Source organism: Filicampus tigris, chromosome 11 (assembly GCF_054856515.1).
Source record: "Filicampus tigris isolate MCC_2025a chromosome 11, RoL_Ftig_1.0, whole genome shotgun sequence".
In the NCBI taxonomy this organism is placed as follows: domain Eukaryota; kingdom Metazoa; phylum Chordata; class Actinopteri; order Syngnathiformes; family Syngnathidae; genus Filicampus; species Filicampus tigris.
The window spans coordinates 24636494-24660423 of NC_141227.1; the positions used below are offsets into that span (position 1 = coordinate 24636494).

Consider the following 23930-nt stretch of genomic DNA (forward strand, 5'->3'; position numbering starts at 1 on the left):
TCGGGGCCTTGCAGGACGAGCAGAGTTCGGTGGCCATGCTGAAGAAGCACCAGATCCTGGAGCAGGCGGTGGAGGACTACGCCGACACCGTCCACCAGCTGTCCGCCACCAGCCGAGGCCTGGTGGCCGCCGAGCACCCCGACAGGTAGGTCGGAACCCCGACGCGTCCCCCCCCCCCCCCCCAGCCGCCGCCCCCGGGAAAAGCACGAGCGTGACCTGCGTGGCCGCGCCGCAGCGAGCGCATCGGCATGCGTCAGTCGCAGGTGGACAAGCTGTACGCCGGCCTGAAGGATCTGTCGGAGGAGCGGCGAGGCAAGCTGGACGAGCGCTTCCGCCTCTTCCAGCTCAACCGCGAAGTGGACGACTTGGAGCAGTGGATCGCCGAGAGGGAAGTGGTGGCCGGCTCGCACGAGCTCGGGCAGGACTACGAGCACGTCACTGTGAGTCCACCCAAAGAAAAACGACGGCAAAAAGGCCGCCGGGCCTTCGTTAGCCGAGTTGTCACCTTCGTCGCGACTGAGCCGTGGCTGGTGCGTGCCGGCGTTTCTTCCGATTCCAAATGGCCGGCCTTTTTCCTTTGCTCGGCAGATGCTGCAGGAGCGCTTCCGGGAGTTTGCCCGCGACACGGGCAACATCGGGCAGGAGCGCGTGGACGGCGTCAACCGGCTGGCGGACGAGCTGATCAACGCCGGCCACGGCGACGCCGCCACGGTGGCCGAGTGGAAGGACGGCCTGAACGAGGCCTGGGCCGACCTGCTGGAGCTGATCGACACGCGCACGCAGATCCTGGCCGCCTCCTTCGAGCTGCACAAGTTCTACCACGACGCCAAGGAGATCCTGGCGCGCGTCCTGGACAAGCACAAGAAGCTGCCCGAGGAGCTGGGCCGCGACCAGAACACGGTGGAGACGCTGCAGAGGATGCACACCGCCTTCGAGCACGACATCCAAGCGCTCGGCACGCAGGTGGGGCGCCCGGCAAAAAAAAACCCGCTCGTCCCCTCAACCCAAACATCTTTTTTCCCAAGAATATGTTCCGTGCGGGCCCACCGCTCGAAAGGCGGCATTCAGATAAATTGCCTATTGCCTTTGTGGAAGAAGACTTCATCCGGCCGTTTTGAGCCATCTCCTTTTGTCGCGTCTGCCGACTGAAAATGACGTCGCGGTCGCTCGGGTAACCACCGATCATTGCTCAGCTTCAGAAAACAGGGGAGCCGGGATCGGTCGGCACCCGGGCAGCCGTCGCGTCATTTCCAGTCGGCAGAAGTGACAAAACGGCCGCCCGCCGAGATGGCTCAAAACGGCTGGAGTTTGCTGATATTAATGGGATTGCCTTGTTTCAACTAGTGGGCCTGCACGGAACATCTTCATTTGGCTTGACGTCCGTCCCCCTTAAAGGGATGTATTCCAAAAGAAAGAAAAAAAAAAAAGAAAAGATATCATCAACACGAGTCTTTTTTTTCTTCCCAGCCACAAATAAGTCATACTTCAATTCATGAACTTTGTAATTCCTTTCTTTCTTTTTTTTTTTTTTTTTTTAAATCATTCTCATCGGCTATTGTTTCGTTGCCGCTGCCCCGCGCGTGCGTCGGCAATGTTGATGTTGTCCGACTTGAGCTGAAGATGTCGTCGTCTTTTCTTCTTCAGGTGCGTCAGCTTCAAGAGGACGCCGTCCGCCTGCAGTCGGCGTACGCGGGCGACAAAGCGGACGACATCCAGAAGCGGGAAGGAGAGGTCAGCCAACACAAAGGCCGCACACACGCGCGCGCGCGCCACTCCAACGCGGAGAAAACGACCCAGGCTCACCTCACATTCACCTCGCGCACTCAAAAGATCAGTAGACGCGCACTCCAAAAGGCTCCCCTGAGGAAATGATGATGACGAAGATGAATGGCGTCGATGAAGATGTGTCGTGACCATTGTTGGCTGTGTTGCGTTTGTTTTGTCGTCCTTCCTTCCTTCCTTCCTTCCTTCCTTCCTTCCTTCCTTCCTTCCTTCCTTCCTTCCTTCCTTCCTTCCTTCCTTCCTTCCTTCCTTCCTTCCTTTCCTTTCCTTTCCTTTCCTTTCCTTCCTGTCCCTGCAGAAGCGAAAGGGAGAGGTGAGAGTCCAGCGGCCGCTTTGGCTTTGCATCGGCGTGGCCGCGCTGCGCCGCCTCGTCTGACGCTTGAGTCCAAACGCTTTCGCCTTGACACTCGGACTAAAATGGGCCATTTTAGTGGCGGCGGTTGCGCTTGGGCTTGCTGGCGCCGGTCCTTGTTTCTTTGGCTCCGGTTGCCTCCTTGAAAGTGCCCCGATGCCTCCGGACAGGAGGGGCCCTATGGACTCGCTTGAAGGCGCGGCGCCGCGTGCCGCCTGTCCATGGAGCCAGGCGTTCTCTGCCTTTCAACGCCTTTCAAGATGGCACGCGAGCAAAAATCCCAATTGGGCCTCATATCTGCCAATGTGTCAATGTAGCCTTCATGTCAGGCAACTGCTCTTCATCATCATATTGCAAACACGCAACGGCAACATGACCCCTTACGTCGGCGAACTTTGTCCTACAATCCAAATCAAGTAGAAAAAACACTCTCGGTCTGTGAACTGGGCTCATCGTCATTTTCTGTCAGACTTGAGGTGATTGTGGTAGCCGTCGTGATGATGATGTACGCTCCTTTGATTGACAGCTGTTGACAGGATGCGACGTCACCCTTTGGCGCCCCGATCAGCGCATGAAACTGAGCGTTTGCCGTTTGCCTGCGTGTGTGCGTGTGCGTGTGCGTGCGTGCGCGCGTATGCGGCATTCAGGTTCTGGAGGCGTGGAAGAACCTTCTGGAGGCGGCCGAGGGCCGGCGAGGGAAGCTGGCCGACACGGGAGACAAGTTCCGCTTCTTCAGTCTGGTGCGGGACCTCATGCTGTGGATGGACGACGTCATCCGACTCATCGAGGCGCAGGAGAAGCCGCGGTATGCACGCGCGCAACTTCTGTGCTTGAGTCCAAAGATCTCGTGGCAAAATCCAGAACAGTCCAAGCAAAAAGAAGTTCTCACCTTGGGCCGGTCCAATTATGTGAGCGATTGGATTAGCAAACAGTCGGATTAGCAGGCAGCCGCTCACGAGAGCTCACAGCAGCCGACTCGGCGCCCGGGTCACTCGCCGGGTCCGGGCCTGCCTTTAGAAGCCGCGCGCAATCAAAGTCACACAGATTATCGCGTGGAACATGCGGACCTCAAGTGGACAAAAATCCACAAAAATCAGACCCGCGTGCACATTTTCTTAGGCAAGATGAATTTTTGACCAATCGATTGACGGAATGAATAAGCGGCTCTCAAAGTCTTGGCGAGCTCGAGCTCGCAGCCGCCCCCGCACTCAAGTACAGACGTCGCAAATGTGAAGTCTTTGTCGGCGCTTGTGGTGGGCGTTGCCGCGGTAACGGCCGTTGTCGCGTAGCGACGTGTCGTCGGTGGAGCTGCTGATGAACAACCACCAGGGCATCAAGGCCGAGATCGACGCGCGCAACGACAGCTTCACCGCCTGCATCGAGCTGGGAAAATCGCTCCTGGCCAGGAAACACTACGCCTCGGACGAGGTGCGTGCGCCGCCTTCCTCTTCCGCTGGGAATCGGCCGCCAAGACGACTTTTGCGTCTGGCGGGGATGTACTTTTGAGCGCAGCGTCAACGTGCCGGCGCGACGATCGCGGAGGCCTTGTCCACAAAAGCGACACGTCGATCCGATGCTGTGTTACTCGCCTTCAAATTTGCTCGGCCCCAAATAGTGCAAAATGTTCCTTTTCATTGTAGAAATCCAACAATCTTTAATGTGCCTTTATTCCACCCTAGCGCGTGTGAAAGTGGGCGTTTGGTTGACTTAAGCGGAAGTCAAGCCAACCGAAAAACTGGGCAATATTCATCGGAATGCTGCGTTTGGACTAGTGGGCCTGCATACTCTGGGGGGGGCGTGGCCCTGGGCGGGAGGCGGGGCGGGGCGGGGCGGGGCGGGGCGGGCTTTGCCTTGACTTCCCCTTGAACGCCTTAAATGCGATCCATCTGGCTCGAATTGACGTTGGCGCGCAATGATCTTTTTCTGGACTTTTTGAGCAAATGTCCACGGAGGCCGACGATGACCAACACAGCAGTACGTGATCAATGTCGTCGCTGCGGAAAACATTCGCTTCGGGCAAAAGGGCCGCTCTCCAAATCTGTCAGTGCGGAATTTGGCTTTCGATGTTTGCTTCGACGTGGGCCGCCCGCTTGGGCCGCGAACTCGTTCGGTGACGACGCGTGCGTGCGTGCCTGCGTGCGTGTCTTTTCAGATCAAAGAAAAGTTGCTGCAACTGACGGACAAGCGGAAAGAGATGATTGACAAGTGGGAGGACCGGTGGGAGTGGCTTCGACTGGGTGAGGCCTGGCGGCCGGCGGCGGCGAAGCGGCGGCGCGCGCAAAGCTGATGCGGAGGCCGCTTTGTTTTGGGCGCAGTGCTGGAGGTGCACCAGTTCTCGCGGGACGCCGGCGTGGCCGAGGCCTGGCTCCTGGGACAGGAGTCGTACTTGTCCAGCCGCGAGATGGGACAGAGCGTGGACGACGTGGAGAAACTCATCAAGAGGCACGAGGCCTTCGAGAAGTCCGCCGCCACCTGGGAGGAACGCTTTGCCGCCCTGGAAAGGTTGACCACGGTGAGGCCCCACGCACGCACGCACGCAATCATCCGCAGCTCACGGCGACAAGATGGCTGCTTGGGCCTTTCTTTGACTCAGCCTGGATTGCTGCAACCGAGAAGATTGTCACTGGCAAGCAGAGGAGATTGAAAGAGTAGAGTGCCACATAAAACGCCACATGGCAGCACAGGGTGGAAAAAAGACCCGTTTCACGTGTTTTGCGGCGCCTGTCAAGAAATGGGAGGTATAGCGTCGATTTGAGGAAACAAAAAGACCCCGGCTGGCGTGGTTCTCCAGAGTAGCGGCCGAGCGCGCTTGCTTCCACTCGTTTCACATGTAGGCAATTCCACCTTGGATATTGAACCGGCAAAATGCCAAACCAAACCACAGCATATCATCACAACATATGGTCGCCAGCTTCATGCTAACATGCATAACGTGAAACATTGGCTTCAGAAGTCGCCGACGAGCAGGACAACAAAACAAGTCCTAATGTGTGTGTGTGTGTGTGTGTGGGTGTGTGTGCGTGCGCGTGCGCGTGTGTGTGCGTGTGTGTGTGTGTGTGCGCACGCGCGCACTCTCAGATGGAATTACTGGAAGTGAGAAGAAGGCAAGAGGAGGAAGAGAGGGCGACGCAGCCGGCGGCCACCGAGGCCACGGCCAGCGCGCAACAAAGGTGAGAGCGCGACACACCTGTCATCTTTGTTCACGCATTCAAGCGGCGCAAATGGCCAACGCGGATTTTGTGTGTGCGCAGGGAGGGCGACGCGGCCAATCGCAACGGGCCGAGCGGCGAGCCGGACTCCGCCAGGGTTAGTTACCGCTCGCCTGCCTACCAGCACTACTACAACACACGAAACCTGCACGCCCGCAGACGCGCGCCACTGCAGTAGAAGCACACCTGCACGCACGCGCGCACACCCCCGCACGCACGCACACCCCCCCACACACACACACACTACACACTCATTCCATTGGGAATTGTTGATTAGGAACGTCTGCGCCATGAGAGACACAACAGGCGCTGCAGTCCCAAAATGTTAAGAGAAGCAGGAAGAAAAGTCTGAAATGATTTTCAAACCATGAGAACGGCGATGATGAAAACGAAAGCTTGAAAGAACTTTTGTTTCTTTGCCCAGCAGTTTTTGCCACTCCAGCCAGCCGCGTCGCTCTTAGCTTAGCGATTAGCTTGGCTTCACCCTCCGTCTCACGCCGTCATCCGAAAGGTCGCCTCTTGGCCGACAATTACTGACTTGAGGGCGACTCGCCAATCTTTTTGGCCGCGCTAGTAGCCAAGCGAAGCTGCTTTGCCAGCTGGCGGCGGCGGCGGCGGCTCGCCTCGACCTCGACGTCCGACCGCCACCGACGCGAGCCCGGCAAAGCTTTTTGGGACCGTCGTGGTCTTCAGCGCCATTCTTTGGGCGGTTGAATCTCCGTTTTGCTATTGGGCGCGGCGAGATGAGGCGCCAAATGCTCATTTGGCCTCGCCAACTGCGATGCCAAGCTGCCGATTTTGCGCCTCGCCAGCTATTTTTGGAAAGACGCCCAACAATACGAGCAGGGATTTTAGTCCTTCTTGTCAACATTTTCCACATTCCTGTAAACGTTTGAAGCACTCGCATATGTCCGTAGCAAGACTTTATAGGCACGAAAAACAGCCGACGCTCTCTGACGCGTACTTTGGAAGACTCAATTGCAGCTTGTCAACATTTTGCCCAAGAGGCGCTCGCACTCGGACGTGGGCCGCCCATCGTCTTTGGAGGGCGGAGGGCGGCCGGCGGCCTTCCGTTTACTCTTGCTTGGAATTGTCTGCTCCAACTTGCTGCTTTGGACAGAAACAAGGTTGACAAGAAAAAGAGCTGCTAAGAGTTGAGCGGAAGCGCTTCCAAACTGGCCAAAAGGCCACCTTGAGGCACGCCGGCCGCTTGGCGCTGCAAAGCATCCACAACGTCCGTGCATCCGTGTCGCCTTGACGGGAGTTGGGAACGCTTCCCAAATTGGCCCTCAGCTTCTTCAAAAGACTCAATCAATCAATCGATCAAAGACGGCGACGGATGCTGCAAGCCCGCGGACGTTTCCTCCGTACAAACACTGACGACAACTTTCTTTTCTTCTTCATTTGATGGATGGCAACAAAATGTGATGCCGGACTCAGACTAATAATGACAACGTTAGATTTCTCAGGGTTTTGTTTTTGGGAGGGGGGGGGACTCGTGTATGTGCACGCACACAACACAGCAAGTCACCTGCAATCCCCCGCCCCCGCCCCCCCCTCATTTCCTTTTCTTTTTCTTTCTTTCTTCTTTGCCCCCCCTCCCCAGCCCGACCCCCCCGTCCTCCTCTCCACTCAGCTCTTAATGTCCTTTCTTCTTCTCTACGTCATCCTCTACAAACTCATCAACTCGTGAGCGCGGCAGACATTTAAATGGCTACCCGAGCTACTTTTAATCTGTGGTCTGAGGAGACAAAAGTAGCAAATAAAACAAAAAATCTCAAGCGTCAATCCAAGTCCAGTCAAAGTCTATGGAGGGTCAGGATTTGACATTGACAAATCATCTTCATCTTCACACCATTTGTGTTGTATTTTTGGTTGTTTTCTGACTTTTGCACTCATCACTCCTGCTCTTTGTTTTTGTTGTCGTCTCGTCATCATCATTTGAAAAGTTTGATTGTTTCTTTGTTGAGTTTCCCCGTTGCATGTAGTCACGTCACCTCCACTAACAAAGGCAATAAAACATGTCACGTGTCCCAACACAAACGCCGCCTTCCACTTCATGTCGGTTTGTGTGTGTCACACGCGTGTGCTCATGTATGTGTGCCGGTTGTGAGCTTTTAGCTTAGCGCTGCAGACAAAGAAAAAAGTGTTGACTCTTTCATGGTCCATTTGCACCATAGCGGACTCGATTTTGATTATTTCTTCCGTCAAATTTCAACAAACAACAACAAGCTTCTGTTGAATGTGCAAAAAAAATGTGCGTATGTCGCGGTCTGATGAAAAGCTTCTTTTTTGGTTTTTGAGGGCGGGGGTGGTCCTTCTTCCTTTTACATTTTTAGGAGCAACTAAGGAGTTTTACAGCAACACGTTTGGTTAGAAAAGAAAAAAAGTCAATGAAATCTAAGTGTGTTTTTCTTCTTTTGAAACAGACATTGAATGAATTTTGTCATGCAGCATTTCTGTCCTTTCAAATAAGTGACAAATGGATGTTAACCGGAGGCGTACAAAAAAAGTGTTTCGTGTACACTTCTTTTTTTTTTTTTCCCCCCCTTTGAAAACGGTTCCGAGGCGTCCCGATAGTTTGTAGCCGCCGCGCATGTTGAACAGAAGCTTCATGCAATCGGTCGTACGTCAAATCGAGATCCGTCTTGTCATTTCACAGCAACATCTCATTTCGCTTTGTCTCATTTGAACACATTCAACTCTTTGGTGTTGATGCTTTTTTTTCTTCTTCAGTCATAAGAAGAATAAGAAGAGGAAAAAAACTGAACCGTCCAGAAAATATTCCACTTCTGAAACCTTGCTAGCGCCGTTAAGAATTGCTGTTTGTTTTCCTCCAGAGTGTCTCGTGACACTTTGTGCAATCGGTCACGATGCAAACTCGCTTGCCGCCTGACTCGTCCAATCGCCAGAGCCGCAAGTTTGAGCAGGAATCGCTCCGTGAGTTAGTCGGAAACATGAGCTTGGAATGAGCCGTAGTCAGTCCTAACTCTCCGTTAGCTACTATCAATGAGACCATGAGAAACATGAGTTTAGTTGGCGGTAAAGCGCAACGACTGATGACCGTTGCTCAGCGGTAATAATCGTGCCGAAGCGTCCGTCCTCTTGAGCGCTTCTCCCGCCAATGGCAAGAGACGAGACGACACGCCGGGTGGCTCGCCGGCCGCTCGCGCGGCACTTTGGGAGCCGGGCGGCCGTTGCCGTCGTTACTGAGCGGCAAGCGGAGGCGCGCTCGGGCGCGACGGCGCCACTCGCAGGACGAGTTGCCAGCAAGCCTGCCGGAGCTCGTCCGGGTTGGCCTTCGGGAAGCTTTGGGGACGAGTGCCGGAAGCAGGACCGCTCGGCAAGCGACGAGCCGAGCGCTTCGCGTGGTAACAAAGCGACCGACGGGTGGATTGGCACCGGCTTGGCGTGGGCGTGGCCGTGGTGTGGTGTGGTGTGGTGTGGTGTGGTTCCAAGCAATTGCATTGAGTGGGATTTGATTGTTTGAGATGGTTTTGCCGCCTTGCATGACGTGGCTGCCTGAGCTACTCACGCGCCTCCTTCTCCTTTGTCGTCTTCAACGACGGAAACTTTTTCTTCAGCTGCTCTGCTCTGCTCTGCGGTTTTTCTAATCAAACCTGGACTGAATTGCAGGATTCAACCGGAGCCAATGGATTATAAAGCAGGATCAAATCAGGCCTGGACAAGGTTTAAACCTCAGCTAGAATCGAAGCATCACCTCATGATCAATAAACTGGGATTAAAACCTCAAAGATGGACTCATCCCATCCTTGACCATAAATGGAGCACAACTAAAAAGGATGTGGACCGTGCCTAGACAAAGACGGGACTGGAATAAATCTTGATGAACTCATTCACCGCCAGACATTTTCAGAGCCTCTTTTCCCCTAACGTTTGAAAAAACGCGAGAGAGAAAAATTCCACGGATTGAATGGCTGGACTGTGGAAAGACAAGTCAGTTGGTCAATGGATGGCAGAGAATGAGTTCAAATGGGACTAAACTTGAATGATTCCAAACATTGACTTAACGTGAACTGGACGGGGACTAAACCGGGACTGGACTAATCCTTGCTTGAACCAGTAAAAACAACCCAAACAAGTCAGTCCTCAACTGGAATTGAACCCGAATGAATTCAACTTGGATTCATTCAGTAATTACTTGCGAATGGCGCAGGACTAATCCCGGATTGAAGCCGAAGTCGAGGTGGATGAATCCGCCGTTCAAGCAGGAAGGGTCCAGGGCTCCACGTTGTCCCACGCGCAAGCTTCGGGATCTTTGGTGCCCACGTTTGGCCCGTCTCGGCGGCAACGCCGGGATCGTGCTGCGCTGGCTCTGCGCTGGCTCTGCGCTGGCTCTGCGCTGGCTCTGCGCTGGCTCTGCGCTGGCTCTGCGCTGGCTCTGCGCTGGCTCTGCGCTGGCTCTGCGCTGGCTCTGCGCTGGCTCTGCATGCCGTCGCTTGGACTCCCCAAAACAAGCCAATCGTTCTGATCTTGCTGCTAATCCTCCTCCTCCTCCTCCTCCTCCTCGCCTCCCTCGGCCCTGACGCTGCGGCTGTGTTTCCAGGAGGACGGCGCGGGCCCGGCGGTGAACGGCCTGTCCGAGGCCAGCCCGGCGGGGTCCCCGGCGGCCGCCCGCAAGACCAAAGCCGGCCAGCTGGCGGCCACGCTGCCGGCGGCCGGCCAGCAGGAGGCGCCGTCGGCCAGCTCGCAGATGGAAGGCTTCCTGCACCGCAAGCACGAGTGGGAGGGCCACAACAAGAAGGCGTCCAGCAGGTACTTTAGCTTCATGCTAACACGCAGAGCAAACTCGCCTCAATTCCTCCAGGAAATGAGAAGCCTTCAAAGGACGCCCGCCCGTTGGAACACAATGCAAGGCGTCTGTCTGTTTGTGCAAAATGCGGCCGCTTCCTGTTGTTTTCCACTGCCCCCTGGTGGCCGCAGAAAGTGGCCCAATCGCCTCTGAACCGAGACATCGGTTTTGAATCTTTACATTCTATTTACTGACGCTTTTGTGAGCTGCACTCCCGTGGCGTGCTTTTGTTTTGTTGTTGTTAAAAGCGCGTTGCAAATATTTTTGGTTGGCAACTTCCACGAGGAAAGTTGATTTGAGAGATGAGCTTGCGAACAGACGGAATTAAGATCGCTCGTCAAAGTACCACCGGATACCTGTTGTTGGTTTTACAGATCACTTCACATTGCATTTGCAACAAATCAATTAGCCATTTGGAAAAGTAAAGCAAAAACGTATTCACACAATATCAGTTAGCCGCTTACTTAATTCAGTAAATGACAATTGTTAATTGCGTGTTTCGGGTTTTGTTTTTAATGAACGGTACATCAATTGAGCAACTAAGCCCAAAAGTGACAAAAAAACAATTGACTTAATTGCTGCTTTTTAAAATGGTTTCATGGACCTTTTTTAGTTGACAATGAATCCATTTAGCTAGCGTCAGTGAGAAACCTCAAATAGTGCAATAATTTGTCGAGCCAATTGCTTCTTCAAATGAATGAAAAGGCGGGGGGCGATGTGAACATGTAACATACTTGTAGTATTTTCACAACCGAGGCGAGGCGTTATTTTAAGAAGGCGAATGGGTCGGGGGGCAGGACTTGAGCTGATGTGAGTGTCTGACGGCGGCGCCCCCTAGCGTTGGCCGCTGCGACCGCGTGCCGGCCTTGTGACCGTTGCGCTGTCCGCCCGCCGGCAGGTCGTGGCACCACGTCTTGTGCGTGCTCAACCAGCAGGAGTTGGGCTTCTACAAGGACCACAAGAGCGCCGCGCAGGGCATCCCGTACCACGGCGAGATCCCCGTCGCCCTCAAGGACGCCGCCTGCGAGGTGGCGCTGGGATACAAGAAGAAGAAGCACGTCTTCAAGCTCAAGTCAGTCCGCCGCCAACGAGCAACGTGCCTTTGATCTAACACGCCTTTCAAGCAACACGCATTTGGAGTCGGCGCCTTCTTGACGAAGGACTAATTCGAGTCTTTGATTTGACACGCGTCTTTCAATGAACGCGCCTTGGAGTCGACATGTTTGCGATTCAATGTGGCTTTATTTTGACGCATCTTTCCAATCGATTCAATGCGCATTTTCTTCAACGCGTCTCCCATGCGCCTTGCATTCAATCCGTGCCGGCTTCGGCGTGTCGTCTTTGATCGAAGGCCACTCCGCGGGCCTGCGATGTGTCTGATTTGTGGTGTCCTGTCTTTGCTCACCGCAGAGTCACGGACGGCAACGAGTATCTCTTCCAAGCCAAAGACGATGTGAGTACAGTGACTCTTTTTCGAGCCCCGTTCGATCCTTTTTCAAATGCGGTTCGATCCCGGTCCGCGCCCGCTTTTGTACCGCTCAAGCCGAGCGGAATCCCGGGTGGATCAAGGCCGATCCGGGTTTAGCCCCGGTGTAACCCTTGTTGGTCACTTTGCACGACGGTGCAGTCGGTGCAACGCAAGAAGTGGAGCGAATGCTAACGCGGTCGGTGATGTTTTTTTGCGGCGCAGGAGGAGATGAACTCGTGGATCTCCGCCATCTCGGCGGCCATTTTGGGCGAGAAGGGCGAAGTGACGCCGAGCAGCCACAGCACGCCGGCGCCCGCCTCCGCCGGCCGCGCCCACACCATGCCGGCCTCGGCGGGGCGCTCGGCCACCGTGCCCACCTCGGCTTCGGCCGAGGCGGCGGCGGCGGCGGCCGAGTCCAGCCCGGGCAAGCGCGACAAAGACAAAGAGAAACGCTTCAGTCTCTTCAGCAAGAAGAAATAAAGGCCGACGACTAACTCGTCTTTCCCCCTTGCTCTTCTTCCTCTCCCTGCTCCCGTTGGTCCCTCCGGTGCTGATCGGCTCGTTCCCGGTCGCCTGGGGGCCGTTACCGTGTCGACCCGACCCTCTCGATTTTACGCCGCTCGTACTCATAAAAACGTCAACTATGAAGACAAAATCGTAACAATAACCACGTTAGTCTCGTGTAACTTTCCCACTTTTAGCCGTCCGGACGCTTTTCCTCCTCCTCCTCCTCCTCCTCCTCCTCCTCCTCCTCTTGGTCTTCTTCCGACGCGAGCCACTCCAGTGCGTCCCTCGGAGCCAGCCGAAAGCGTCCACTCTGTGCCTAAACAACAATCCGCCCCGGCTCAGAGCTGTAGTCCTGCTTTTTGCTTGTTTGTGCAGTTGGGGTTTCGTTCTGGTCGAATCCTGGGGCAGTCCAGTATTGCTGCTTGAAGCCATGTTTAATCCTGATTTGGTCCACTTCTGGCTCGAGACAGATTGGATCGTTGTTTATAACCGGCTTTCATCTAGGTTTGCTCCCGGTTCAGTCTGGACTTGATCCTTATTTATTCCAGGATTTGGTCCAGGTCTGATTTAGTCCAGGTTTGCTCCTGATTTGGTCCAGATGTAATCATCGGTCAGACCATATTTAATCCAGGTTTGGTCCACTCCAGTTGAACGCCTTGTTTCGTCCAACTTGACTCCAGTTACGGTCCTTGTTTTGTAGCGGCGTTGGGCCCGATTGAGCCCACTGGATGTGAGCTTGTTGAAGGTTTTTGAGTGGTCCCGTTGTGTGGCGCTTTCATGGCCATCCTGTTTGGCCGCTCTTGGTCTTGCTTGTCTTATGAGGCGTCTGTACAAGTTGTGTAGAAGACAAAAAAACAAACAAAAGAATGCAACCTCTTCTCAATCCTACTTTTAATCTGCATACCGGATTGAGCCCTCGTTTGGTCCGGTCCTGGTTTGATCCTTGTTTAGTCCCAATTGAACCCACGTTTGATCCAATTCTGGTTTGAGTACCGCTTCAATCCAGCTTTGGTCCTTGTCGAGTCCAGTTCTGGTTCTGTCCCGGATGTAATCCTTGTTGAGACCGGATTTAGTCCAGGTTTTAATCTTAATTCCTGAATATGTACAAGTTGTGTATAAGAAAAACTAATCTGCCGTATTCCCGCCTCTACTAATCTGCTTGATGGATTGAAACTTTGTCAATGAAGGAAGAATACAATTTAAGAGAATGTCGATCTTCCTGACGTGTGCTGGCCTTTCAAAACGTCATCTTCTTCTTCTTCTTCTCATCACATTTAGAAACACTAAAGTCACTTGGCGCTTTTTGATGGTCGCTTGCTTTTTCTTTGGCTTTTCTTTCTGTCCTTTTCTCTCTCTCTCCCTCTCTCTCTCACTCTCTCTCTCTCTCCTGTCGTCCAATGAAGCGCTGACCAGGACAAGTTCCTAGTCCGCCTGGTAACAAAGCAGCCAATGAGAGGCAGCCTGGCTTTCAGGTGCGCTTGTTTTCCCACAGCTGACTGACACTTTATTTCTCTCTCTCTATCTCTAGCGCGTCTGCGCGCCGTGGTCACCGTAACCGTAGTAACCGGCACCGATACGTCGTTAGTTCATCCTGCACGATTGCCACGACGGGGGTTTGCGCGGTGTGTTGAGGGGTTGCGAGGGGGTCACTGCTAGTTGGATGTGCACCTGTAGACCCCCCCCTTTCCTCCCCATCTCCTCCCACTCCTCTTTCTGTCTCTTTCTCTCTATCGCTCTCTCTGTCTGTTACATAAATGCAAAAAGCCATTAAAATGCTTTTAAAACAAAAGCTCACTTTGTGTTTCTTGCAACTGGCGACATCACTTCCTGTCCCCGTTGATGTCGAAACATCAACAGTTTGCGCGTCCACACTTGAACGCTGACGTTTCCATGTTTCGAATTTCGAAAGTACATGGACCGACCGTCTTTTAAGGAATGCTTTAATGCAGGTTTGGTCTTTGTTTCATCATTTCTGTCATTTGTTGCCAGTTGGCGAGCGCATTGCAACACGTCAGCTCGCAACATTTGGTTTGGGTTTTGTGTTGATTAGGGCCATGAATCACCAAATGTTTGTCATCAGCAGTATGTGTGTGTGTGTGTGTGTGTGTGTGTGTGTGTGAGTGCGTTTGTGTGTGCAGTCTGCTGTTGTCAACAAGTGCTAATGAGGACCTGTGATGTCACACGCTGAGGATGAGGAGAGCCTGCATTCTGTGTATTCATGAGGGCCACAAATATCGAATCAGCATAGAAATATGGAAACATTCATGCAGAAGTGACAGCAACTTGCTATCTTAGCTTCTTGAATAAAATACTGTAAGGATAATACTAAAATAGATAGTTGTTTATTCCAAGGGGGAAAAAACTGAATTCACGAGGTTAGAATTGTATTTTGGAGGGGAAAAGTAGTAATAGAGCAAGAACTGTATGACCAATAATGAATTACTTTCATAAAAGTCTTGATTGGACAACAATAACAGAATTTTCTATTTTTAATGCAAAACAGCCATAAGAGTAGGGTTTCTTGCTGTTTGTTTGTGGGGGGGGGGGATAAATAGTTCAACACTGCATTTTAATTCCTCCTTATATTATAACGGAAAATTCTTCTAATATAAGAAACTAGTTGTATGTTTGTGTCGGAAAAAAACTAATCGGTTAAAGAATTTCTTCGAGGGAAGAAAATCGTAATAGAATTAGATTGAAAGTGCCTTTACTAAATAAGAATTTTGGAACTTTACTGAAGAAAAACAAGTCATAATGATATGTTTTTCTCCAAAACAAAAAAAAGTAATAATTTACAAGACGCACGTCTTCGCGGAAAGACATGCTGGGTATTGTAGTGAATGTCAAGGCTGTGAGAATGTCATTGGCGGTGTCAAGCGACCGCATATCCCACAATGCACCGGGTGCTAACGGATGCGCGCCAACTTGGCTGACGTTTATTTATGACTTACTTAAAGTTTTACATGCTTCTCTGGTAATGTGTACAACACATCACGCCGTATTGAGTTTTGTATTCTAACTTTGTGACTTGTTTTCCCACAACGTTTTCGAACACAAAACTATCACGTGACGAACGGAAGTCTGCTAGAAGCGGAAACAAAGACGAGTGCCAATGAGAGAGAGAGAGAGAGAGAGACGTTCACTCACACTCATGCGATTGCCTGGTCTAACTGCAGCTTGTAGTTGACACGCGCAGCACCTGAACGTAAGTCAAGTGCGTTTCGTTTGTTAACTACTTCTCGTTACTTAAAGGCTTCAAGTACTGTAGTCACTGTCGGCCAGTTAAGTTTTGATGGACGGTAGTGAGCTGTGTCGGTGAAATAAACGATCTCGGGTGCTAGCAAAGCATAGGGAGCAGCTAGCTAGCTAGCTAGCTAGCTGGCGATGAAAGCGCGAGAGGGTCCCGCGATGGTGTCGAGCTCGTTGGTGCAGAGGATCGCGCGGCAGGCGCTCGTCACCTTCCGCCAACCGCCTCACGCCTTCCCCGACAAGCACCAGCAGTTGCTGGGCCTCATGAGCCAGGCGCGAGCCGCCGACCTCCAACTGCTGCCGCCCGCCACCGGCTGCGGCTCGCCCCCCTCCCGCGCCGCCCCTCCGGTCACGTACATGCACATCTGCGAGACGGAGCACTTTAGCATGGGCGTGTTCATCCTCAAGAGCGGCGCCCGCATCCCCCTGCACGACCACCCGGGCATGCACGGCGTGCTCAAAGTCTTGTACGGAAAGCTGCGCGTCAGCTGCTTCGACAGCCTGGACAAGCAAGCGGCCCACTTGCGGCTTGGGCGGCCGCAAGTGGGCGCCGTGCGCCGCTCGGTGCTGCGTTCCAGCGCCGAGTACACGGAAGCCAGCGAGCCTTGCGTGCTCGCGCCAGACCGCGACAACCTACACCAGATCGAAGCCGTGGACGGAGCCGCCGCCTTCCTGGACGTCCTGGCGCCGCCCTACGACCCGGACGACGGACGCGACTGCCACTACTTCCGGGTGCTGCAGGGGCCCGAGCCCCGAGAGCCGCACGAGCGCGAAGTCTGGCTCATGGAGATCGCGCAGCCCGTGTCGTTCTGGTGCGGGACCGAAGCCTACCAGGGCCCCGAAGTTCGCCTCTGACGTCCCGAATGTGACGTCGAAGCGCCCCGGCCGGACGCTTCGCCTCCTGCCAGTGATGAAGCGACGAAAGACCTGCTTGCTGCTTGCTGCTTGCTGCTTGCCACCGATTGACAAGTTGCAGCCTACATAAGCGACGTCTGCCGAGCTTTCATTGAGCCGGGCGCACATTTTAAATAAGTGTAACAAAACTTCCACAAAAGCGGGTTTCGGTACATTGACGTCTTGACTTACGGGAGCCCTAACTTACGTTGGTCAAGTAGTGAGCCATAATTGGAGTTAGACGAATTTAAGATTTGCTGCCAGTCGATTGAAGTGGAAAACAGTGCAACAATGAAAGTCCTGTCGAAGTAGTGTAATGCCCTACCGTAAGCCTTTTTGTTGGCGATGGAGCGCAAATCAAAACCCGCTCTCGGTGTCGCGTAGTGTTGGAATTTGTGACGGGAGACGTGTCGCGCGCTCCCGTCTGCACAAACGCACGACGTGCGCCGCCTAGCCCCAGAAGGCCTTTTCGGCGCACTGACAACTAAATTGAGTTAGCGTTTGTGGCTAATGATCTATTAGCAAGTGCACCGCGGTGGGCTGCAATGGGCCTGATGTCGACCACAACTGGTGCCCGGATGACACGCAGACTAATGGTGTCTTCTGACGTCAGTTGCCAGGCCGCGCCTCTTAAAGGCGCGCACAAATATGACGATTATGTCTGATTAAAAAGCACTTCAGTTTGTATCAATTGCAGGGCCGTTTTTTTGGATTTCAAAATACGACAATGTCAATTCGTCCCGTTTTGATGTACGAGTCAGCCGAGTGAGAAACTTGGTCGGAGAGTAGCGACTGAAGTACTCTCGTAAGTCAAGCTCCAACCGACCGATGAAGTATTTTCGAGCGTGCTGTTTGGTTGAAGGCAAAGTGACAGCTCAATGCTTTCTTGTGCCCGATGGCGCAAGGGCACGCGGACTTGTTGTGCCTGTCCGCTGTACGTGGCTGGCGGATTTAGTTGAAGGAGGACAAATGACTGGTAGCGAAATTGGGTTCGGTGCCGCACGCCCGGTTGCGAACGGCTGCCGCGGACGGCGGCGATGCCGGCTCGCAGCTGGCGGGCGCGCTTGACTGACAGGACGTCACGTGGATAGCGATCGCGACATCTACTTGGAAGCGCCATGATGCAAATGTGAAGAGTTTGCACCGCGGTGGCCTTGTCAACTTTGCAACATTTCAATGTAAAAGCTAATCAAAATGAATCCCGACTCCTAATAAACATGACTAGACACTCGACGTGTTGAGCGTTTTGCGTCGACTCGATTGTCCACACGATCCGTTGTTTGTGTTGGCTTCAGCAGCGAGCCTGGCGCTGTTGCCACCTTTTGAGCGCTGAAGAACTACAAGATGCATGTTAAGAGCAGCGAGTGGCGGCTTTTATTTGTTTGGAGCACAAAGCGTCAAACATGTTGTACACAAAAATGGACTTTTCAAAGAACATTTTGTCGGCGGGCTCTGGGTAGAAAAAGACAAAAAAGAAACATCATTTATCATTCATAAAAGTGACCGTTTCAAGCGTTGGTGTGTGTGTGTGTGTGTGTGTGTGTGTGTGTGTGTGTGAGAGAGAGAGATGTCACTCCCCGACCACGCCCCTTTTCTGGGACGCTCTTCTAACCCACACCCCCATTCCTGCCCGTCATTGGCAAGTTGGGAAGGATCAACGATTGTAAACGCAGTCACCCTCACAATCATTGATCATTCCCGACCCTCCAATCACAAGATCGTGTCTTATTTATTCATTTCACAGTAATTGTCCTAATGGGGCTGGTGTCGTGACGACGTCGCAAATAATGTTTTGCGCTTCTGTCGACTCCCTGAGTTGTTTTTGCAGCCGTCATCGTCCTCATCAGGGGGCGGGGCCTTTCCTGTCCCTGGCCCTCAGGTGCACGTTGACGTGGCGCCGCCGCTCGTCGCTGCGCGCAAACTTCCTGCCGCAGGTGTCGCAGGAGAAGGGCTTCTCGCCGGTGTGCGTGCGCACGTGCGTGGTCAGGTGGTCGCTGCGGCCGAAGGCGCGCATGCAGATGCGGCACTGGAAGGGCTTGTGGCCCGTGTGGATGCGCAGGTGGCGGCTCAGCTCGTCGGAGCGCGAGAAGCGGCGCTCGCAGCCCTCGGCCGGGCACGCGTACGGCCGCTGGTGCACGGGCGTCTTGCTGGGCCGGCACGGGTACTTGCGCGGGCGCGCGATGGGCCTGAGAGGGGGCGAGCGAGCACACCCCGCGTCACTGCGTGCGACCTTCCCCATTGAAATGCATGCAAATAAGAAATGGCGGTTGTCTCCTGGGCGTGACGCCGTCGCCTCGCGCGAGCCATGACGCGGACGTCAAAGTGCCCTGGGCTCGCGCCGCAAACCTCACAGCTCAACGGTTTGCTCACGGGACGTGGGCGACGCAAGGCCCGCCGGGGCACTTTGACGTCGACGGCGGGCAGGCGGCGCAACAGGACAAAATGAAGGTTATTGATGAAAATGAATGGACCGATCCGCCTCCCTCTTATTCCACAAATGCAATTTTCGGCACTAGAGCAAGGCTTATTTCGATGGCATTTCACTGTGAAAGAAAGTGTCCGGCGTTTTGGCTCTTGACTCTTGACTCTTGAAAAAGCCCACCGCGGCACTTTCCACCCAAACGATCTGTAAACATGATCAATTTTAAAAAGACATGATCCGTGAAAAACGGGTGCGGCACGGTGGACCTTTAGCAATTGGTGCGCTGATCACCTTGTGAATATTTATCACAGCAAAATGATCTCACTGGAATCGTCTGATAATGCCGCTCTCGTGAAATTCATCTTTGAAATTGGACACGCACGTCCACAAAGTTGTTTTTGGTGCTCATAAGGGGTGCAACAGCACGCCAAAACTCATTCGCGCATGCACACCTGGACTTCGGGTATGGCTGACTGCAACATGGCCGGCCGGCCTCAATCTGACCTTCTTTTTAGGAACTTGATGATGTCATCAATTTTGACAAGTGTGACTTAGTCGACGCTAAATTAGTGTGCGCTGAAAAGCAACAATACTTACTACGGAAGCTATTGCTTTTTATGTGCCGTGCGTCTCATCACATGCACGTGATGCCATTTTTAAGGTGTGGCATTCTTCCAAAAACGCATCGCTAGCCGTGACGTCCGTTAGTTAAAGCGGACCCCCGAAAATTCTTTGCAATAATATGTTCTATGCGTCTCCGCTAGTCCAAACAAGGCATTCTGATGAATGTTGCGTTTGTGGAATAGGAGTCAAGCAGGAATAGGAGTTAAGCAGCAAAATCCACCCCTTTTTTTTTTTTTTTCCCATCTCAGGGGGCGGCCATTTTGTCACTTCTGTCGACTGAAAACGACATCAGAGTTGCTCGGGCAACGAGCGATCGCAGCTCACCTGTTTTCTGAAGCTGAGCCGTGATTGCTCGTTACCTGAGCCCCGAGCGACTGTGATGTCATTCTCAGTCGACAGCAGCTGAGAAAATGGTCGCCCCCCCCCAAGTTGGACAAAAGCAGGTGGATTTTGCTGCTTAACTCCTATTCCACAAAGGCAACATTCATCAGAATGCCTTGTTTTGACTAGTGGGCCTGCGTAGAACATAAGAATGCCTTGATTGATCCCCCGGTGGGGAAATTTTCCTTTGGAAAGCTTTTTGTGGGCCGCGTGAAAGGAGACGGAGGGCCAGATCGGGCCAGATCGGGCCAGATCGGGCCAGATCGGGCCAGATCGGGCCAGATCGGGCCCGCGGGCCTCGAGTTTGACCCAGGGCATAATGTGAGTTTTCGGTCCGTACCTGAGCGGGAGGTTGTGGTGGGCCGGGAAGGCGGCAGTGAGCGGCCCCTCCACAGCGGCGGAAGTCGTCACCGGCATCGGCATCGCCATCATTGGCGCAGGAGGCGGCGGCGGCGGTGGCGGCGCGCCCAGGGTGAAATTGCGGATGGTGTTGAGGGGGGTGAGCGGGGGGGGCCACGCGGAGCGAGTCCAAGGCGTACGCGGCCACCGACTTCCGGTCCGGGAAGGACGTCTGGGGGGGGTACACTCCCCCGACTCCGTAGTCCGCCACGAGCGGGGCTTTTGGCGCCGAGTTGTAGGCGGGAGCCGCGTGATAGGCCACCGCGCCGCGGGTAGGCGCGGCCAGGTAACCCGCATTGGACGGGTCCTGGTACACGTCACCGCCGCACGAGTACGGCGAGGGCGGGGCCGGGTGCAGGTGCGTGTGCGCGTGCGCGTAGGCAGGCGCGTACATGTGGCTGACGTCGGGCGGGCCGTGCGCCATGACGTCGGTCGACGCTGCAGGTGAGGCGACGTCCGCGCTGACCACGCCCACCGCGTCTCTCCACGCTCCTCCTGCGTCCACGTCCACCCGCGCGGGGAGCGCGCGGAAAGTCGCCACGTAGTGCGCGAGGGGACGCTCACCTGGATGCGCGAAAGACAGACAGACAGGCAGGCAGGTCAAGGTAAGTTCAGGACAACACTTCACTCGGGCGTCGTCAAGCGGCAGACATGGCGGATTTTTTGGCGCCCAAAGCTTACCGGCTTCATCTCCGTCTTGCGCCTTTGTTTGCGCTTCTTGTCTGTCTTCATCCTCTTGTTTCACGACAAATGCGGACACGCGCTCGAGGGAGCTCATTACCGAGCTCATCGTGACAGCCCATGAAAAAGCCCCACTCGGGAAATCCTGCGTGCGGCTTTTAAAGAGAATCCGTGACGTCATTGACCATATGTGGACACACCGGCCTTGGAACCGTCACGAGCGCCCAAAGCAACGAGCAGCGTCGCCGCGACGGCTAGAAATGTCACATCCTGCCTGTGTGTGTGTGTGTGTGTGTGTGTGTGTGTGTGTGTGTGTGTGTGCGCGCGTGTGTGCGCGCGTGTGTGCGTGCGTGCGTGCGTGTGTGAGCCCATGCAGACAGACCCAACAAAGCCCAAGGTTCCTGTCCACATTTTAGACCTGCAGGGATCGCCAGCCTTTTTGAAAGTGACAGCGACTGCTTGCCTACTAGTTTGGCATACGAGTCACGCGATCTCCATCCCCCAAAATCCCCTCACTTATTTTAAAATTTTGGGGAAAAAAACAAAGCCTATGCTGAGAAAACTTGGATTATTAGCCATGACAGCAAAACGTCCCGGGGATGAATGGGATTGTGTTTGCTGTATTGTCATGTCATGTCATGTCATCTTCCAAACCGCTTATCCTATATAGGGTCGCGGGGAGTTGCTGGAGCCTATCCCAGCCGTCAATGGGCGAAGGCAGACTACACCCCGAACTGGTCGCCAGCCAGTCGCAGGGCATTGCTGTATTGTCTTATTTTAAAAGAAGAGCTAGAACTCCGCCAGTGACCCGAACCACAGAGAATTGCTTTGTTTTGTTGACGTGATGAGGTCAAGTCAAGTCAAATTGATTTTCGAAAGCCCTTAAGCCCACAAGAAAGTCTCAAAGGGCTTCACATGTCCATCGTTGATCAAATATGAACGACTTCCCCTGACCCGAGGAAAAACTAAAAACGAAATCAAATCAAACATCCGGAGCAAAGTGCGAAACCTTGGGAAGGGGCCACAGATGGGGGAATCCCCCTCCCGGGATGATTGGGCAGCAATGGGTGTCGAGTGGGCAACATTGAACACGTATTATGACGCTATACGACGTCGCTTCAAATAATGTGAAAGTCAATCAAACGAAGTGCTGCAGGAAGACGACTCCAAAGTGAAATTTGTCACATTAGAACGTCAAATTCATCACATTGGAATTCGGAACTTTCTTTTGTTGCCTGGTGTGGCAGCAGCACGCTTCTCTCGGGAAAAATTAAAGGAATATTTGGGGGGGTGGATTGAAGGCGAGGGCGGGCTGCGGGTCCCCCCCGGCTCCGTACTTTGTCCCCCCCCCACCCCGGCTCCGTACTTTGTTCCCCCCCCGGCTCCGTACTTTGTCCCCCCCCCGGCTCCGTACTTTGTCCCCCCCCCCCCCCGGCTCCGTACTTTGCCCACCGGTGTTGCGGAAGCTTCGCGAAGGAGCCGTGGGCGCTTCCGATGAAGGAGAGACGCGCTATTCAAGTGACTTTCACATGCGCGTCAGCTGAACGTGCACAGCCTGCGCTCGCAGCCTTTTCAACGCCCACACCTCCAAAAATGTTGCTGGCCATTGTGGCTGTGTGGCGCGCCGCCCACCCGCCGCCAGATGGGGGCTTGGTCACCCCACACGCACGGTCACACACACACGCACATTATTGGAGCTCAAAGCCTCCCACACACACGCGCACTGTTTCTCTTTCTGCCAGTGTGATGCACGAGTGGCGCGCACACGCGCACACACACACACGGAGCGCTCCGTGGGGACGATAGCCCGCTTCCACCCTTCGCCCACGCACCTCGGTGCGCGGGAGGGGGTTGGTTTTGTGTTTGGTGGCTGGAGCGTCAGCCGGGGGTCCGGCGGCTCGGCGAACCGCGGCACGCCGATTAATCATCTGTCATTGGCGCTTTTGGCCAAGACGGATCTTTGTCCGGGCCGAGCCGCTCCGGCCTGCGAAGGAAGGCCCGGCCGACCTTTCACCTCTCACGTTTGCCCCGCGACACCTGAGCCTCCCCGGAGCGCCGTTTGGTCCCAAGAGAGACAGACGCCGAACACCATCGGCGGTCGGGCTCCGCGAGGCCTCGACTTGATCACCGGCACCGGGCGACCTTTGTTTCTCTCGCCTGCAGTGGGTATGGAAGTTCTTTTTTTCTTTTTTCTTTTTTTTTTTTTTTTTTTTTTTTTTTTGGTCTAATCCCATTCCAGCTTCTACGTGTTGTCCTGCCGATGTTCTGCGCCCCGGGCCTTCGCGATCACTTGATGAAACGCGTCCCTCAACGCAAAGGCAAACAAGGACAAGTGTGGCACAATTAAGGCAACGCAATTGCGTTGCTGCGGATGCGCTTGGTGCCAGCCTTTTTCTTGTTTGTTTTTGTTCCATCCACCCTCTGCAATGAAATGTCAGCAAACAATGTTCAGCCTTCACGATCCAACTTGCTGGGTCTCCTCAAAATGTTCTCGGCTCTTCGAAAAGGTTCCCTTTGATCTTGGCAATGCGAACGGCGCAAATCGAAATGTGTTCCAAGTGGGAGAAAAACGCGAGCGCAGTCGTGCAACTTTTGCTCCTGCCTTCAAAGTTGAAACACGAGCTTGACGTGCTTCAGACGTCACAATTCAACTTGGATCTGCCGCTCAAAACGTTCAACGAGAACCTTTGTTGAAGTCAGTTCCATGCAAACTAACGCTGAAGTTATTTGGATCATTTGGAATGAGAAGTGACTCCAAGTCAGAACTCCATTTCCGTTTGCCACAATTCAACTTGGATCGGCTGCTCAAAATGTTCTCCTTGCTCTCGTCTCGTTGATTTCGAAAGTGAAATACACAAAAGTCGCGGAAAAAAAATCAAGGTGGGGGGTTTGTTTGCTCGGATGAAGTTATTCGGGTTGCTATTTGCTGAAAATTGAAAATGCGCACATCCTTCGGAATGGAAATGAGAAGGTCATCTCCATTTGCGGCAATTGAACTGGCAAACCGATCCCGCTTCTCTTCACTCTCCTCGATGCGAAGCAACGCAAAGGCCGCACAAAAGTCAATCGCGTGCGGACGCTTTGCCTGGCAGGAGATCATTTTGCCCGAAGACAAGCAAAGGCCATGTGGAAGAGCTTCCCGACTTTTT

The 23930-nt window shown here is 53.8% G+C and overlaps 2 protein-coding genes and 1 pseudogene across 5 annotated transcripts in view; 2 read left to right on the plus strand and 1 right to left on the minus strand.

Moving 5' to 3' along the window:
- Nucleotides 1-13920, plus strand: part of sptbn1 (spectrin, beta, non-erythrocytic 1) — a 58906-nt gene extending 44986 nt beyond the window's left edge. For all 3 annotated transcript variants that reach the window (XM_086044335.1, XM_086044337.1, XM_086044336.1), the window contains 14 exons: nt 15-145; nt 236-440; nt 589-963; nt 1645-1731; nt 2782-2939; nt 3424-3562; nt 4287-4371; nt 4450-4646; nt 5213-5304; nt 5386-5440; nt 9911-10119; nt 11055-11228; nt 11567-11609; nt 11847-13920. In XM_086044335.1, coding sequence (XP_085900461.1) covers nt 15-145; nt 236-440; nt 589-963; nt 1645-1731; nt 2782-2939; nt 3424-3562; nt 4287-4371; nt 4450-4646; nt 5213-5304; nt 5386-5440; nt 9911-10119; nt 11055-11228; nt 11567-11609; nt 11847-12104 — 2208 coding nt within the window. In that variant the 3' untranslated portion in view covers nt 12105-13920. The remainder of the gene's footprint in view (nt 1-14; nt 146-235; nt 441-588; nt 964-1644; nt 1732-2781; nt 2940-3423; nt 3563-4286; nt 4372-4449; nt 4647-5212; nt 5305-5385; nt 5441-9910; nt 10120-11054; nt 11229-11566; nt 11610-11846) is intronic.
- A 1101-nt stretch (nt 13921-15021) lies between these two features.
- On the plus strand, nt 15022-17507 carry LOC147140283 (2-aminoethanethiol dioxygenase-like). The gene has a single exon (XM_086044343.1). The coding sequence runs from the start codon at nt 15516-15518 to the stop codon at nt 16233-16235; it is 720 nt and encodes a 239-aa protein (XP_085900469.1). The 5' UTR covers nt 15022-15515; the 3' UTR covers nt 16236-17507.
- A 118-nt stretch (nt 17508-17625) lies between these two features.
- On the minus strand, nt 17626-20672 carry LOC147140284 (E3 SUMO-protein ligase EGR2-like; annotated as a pseudogene). Its single transcript, XR_015088550.1, has 2 exons — nt 20042-20672; nt 17626-18460 (listed from the first exon to the last, which is right to left on the minus strand). The product of XR_015088550.1 is annotated as an E3 SUMO-protein ligase EGR2-like (transcript).
- Nucleotides 20673-23930: the final 3258 nt, after the last annotated feature.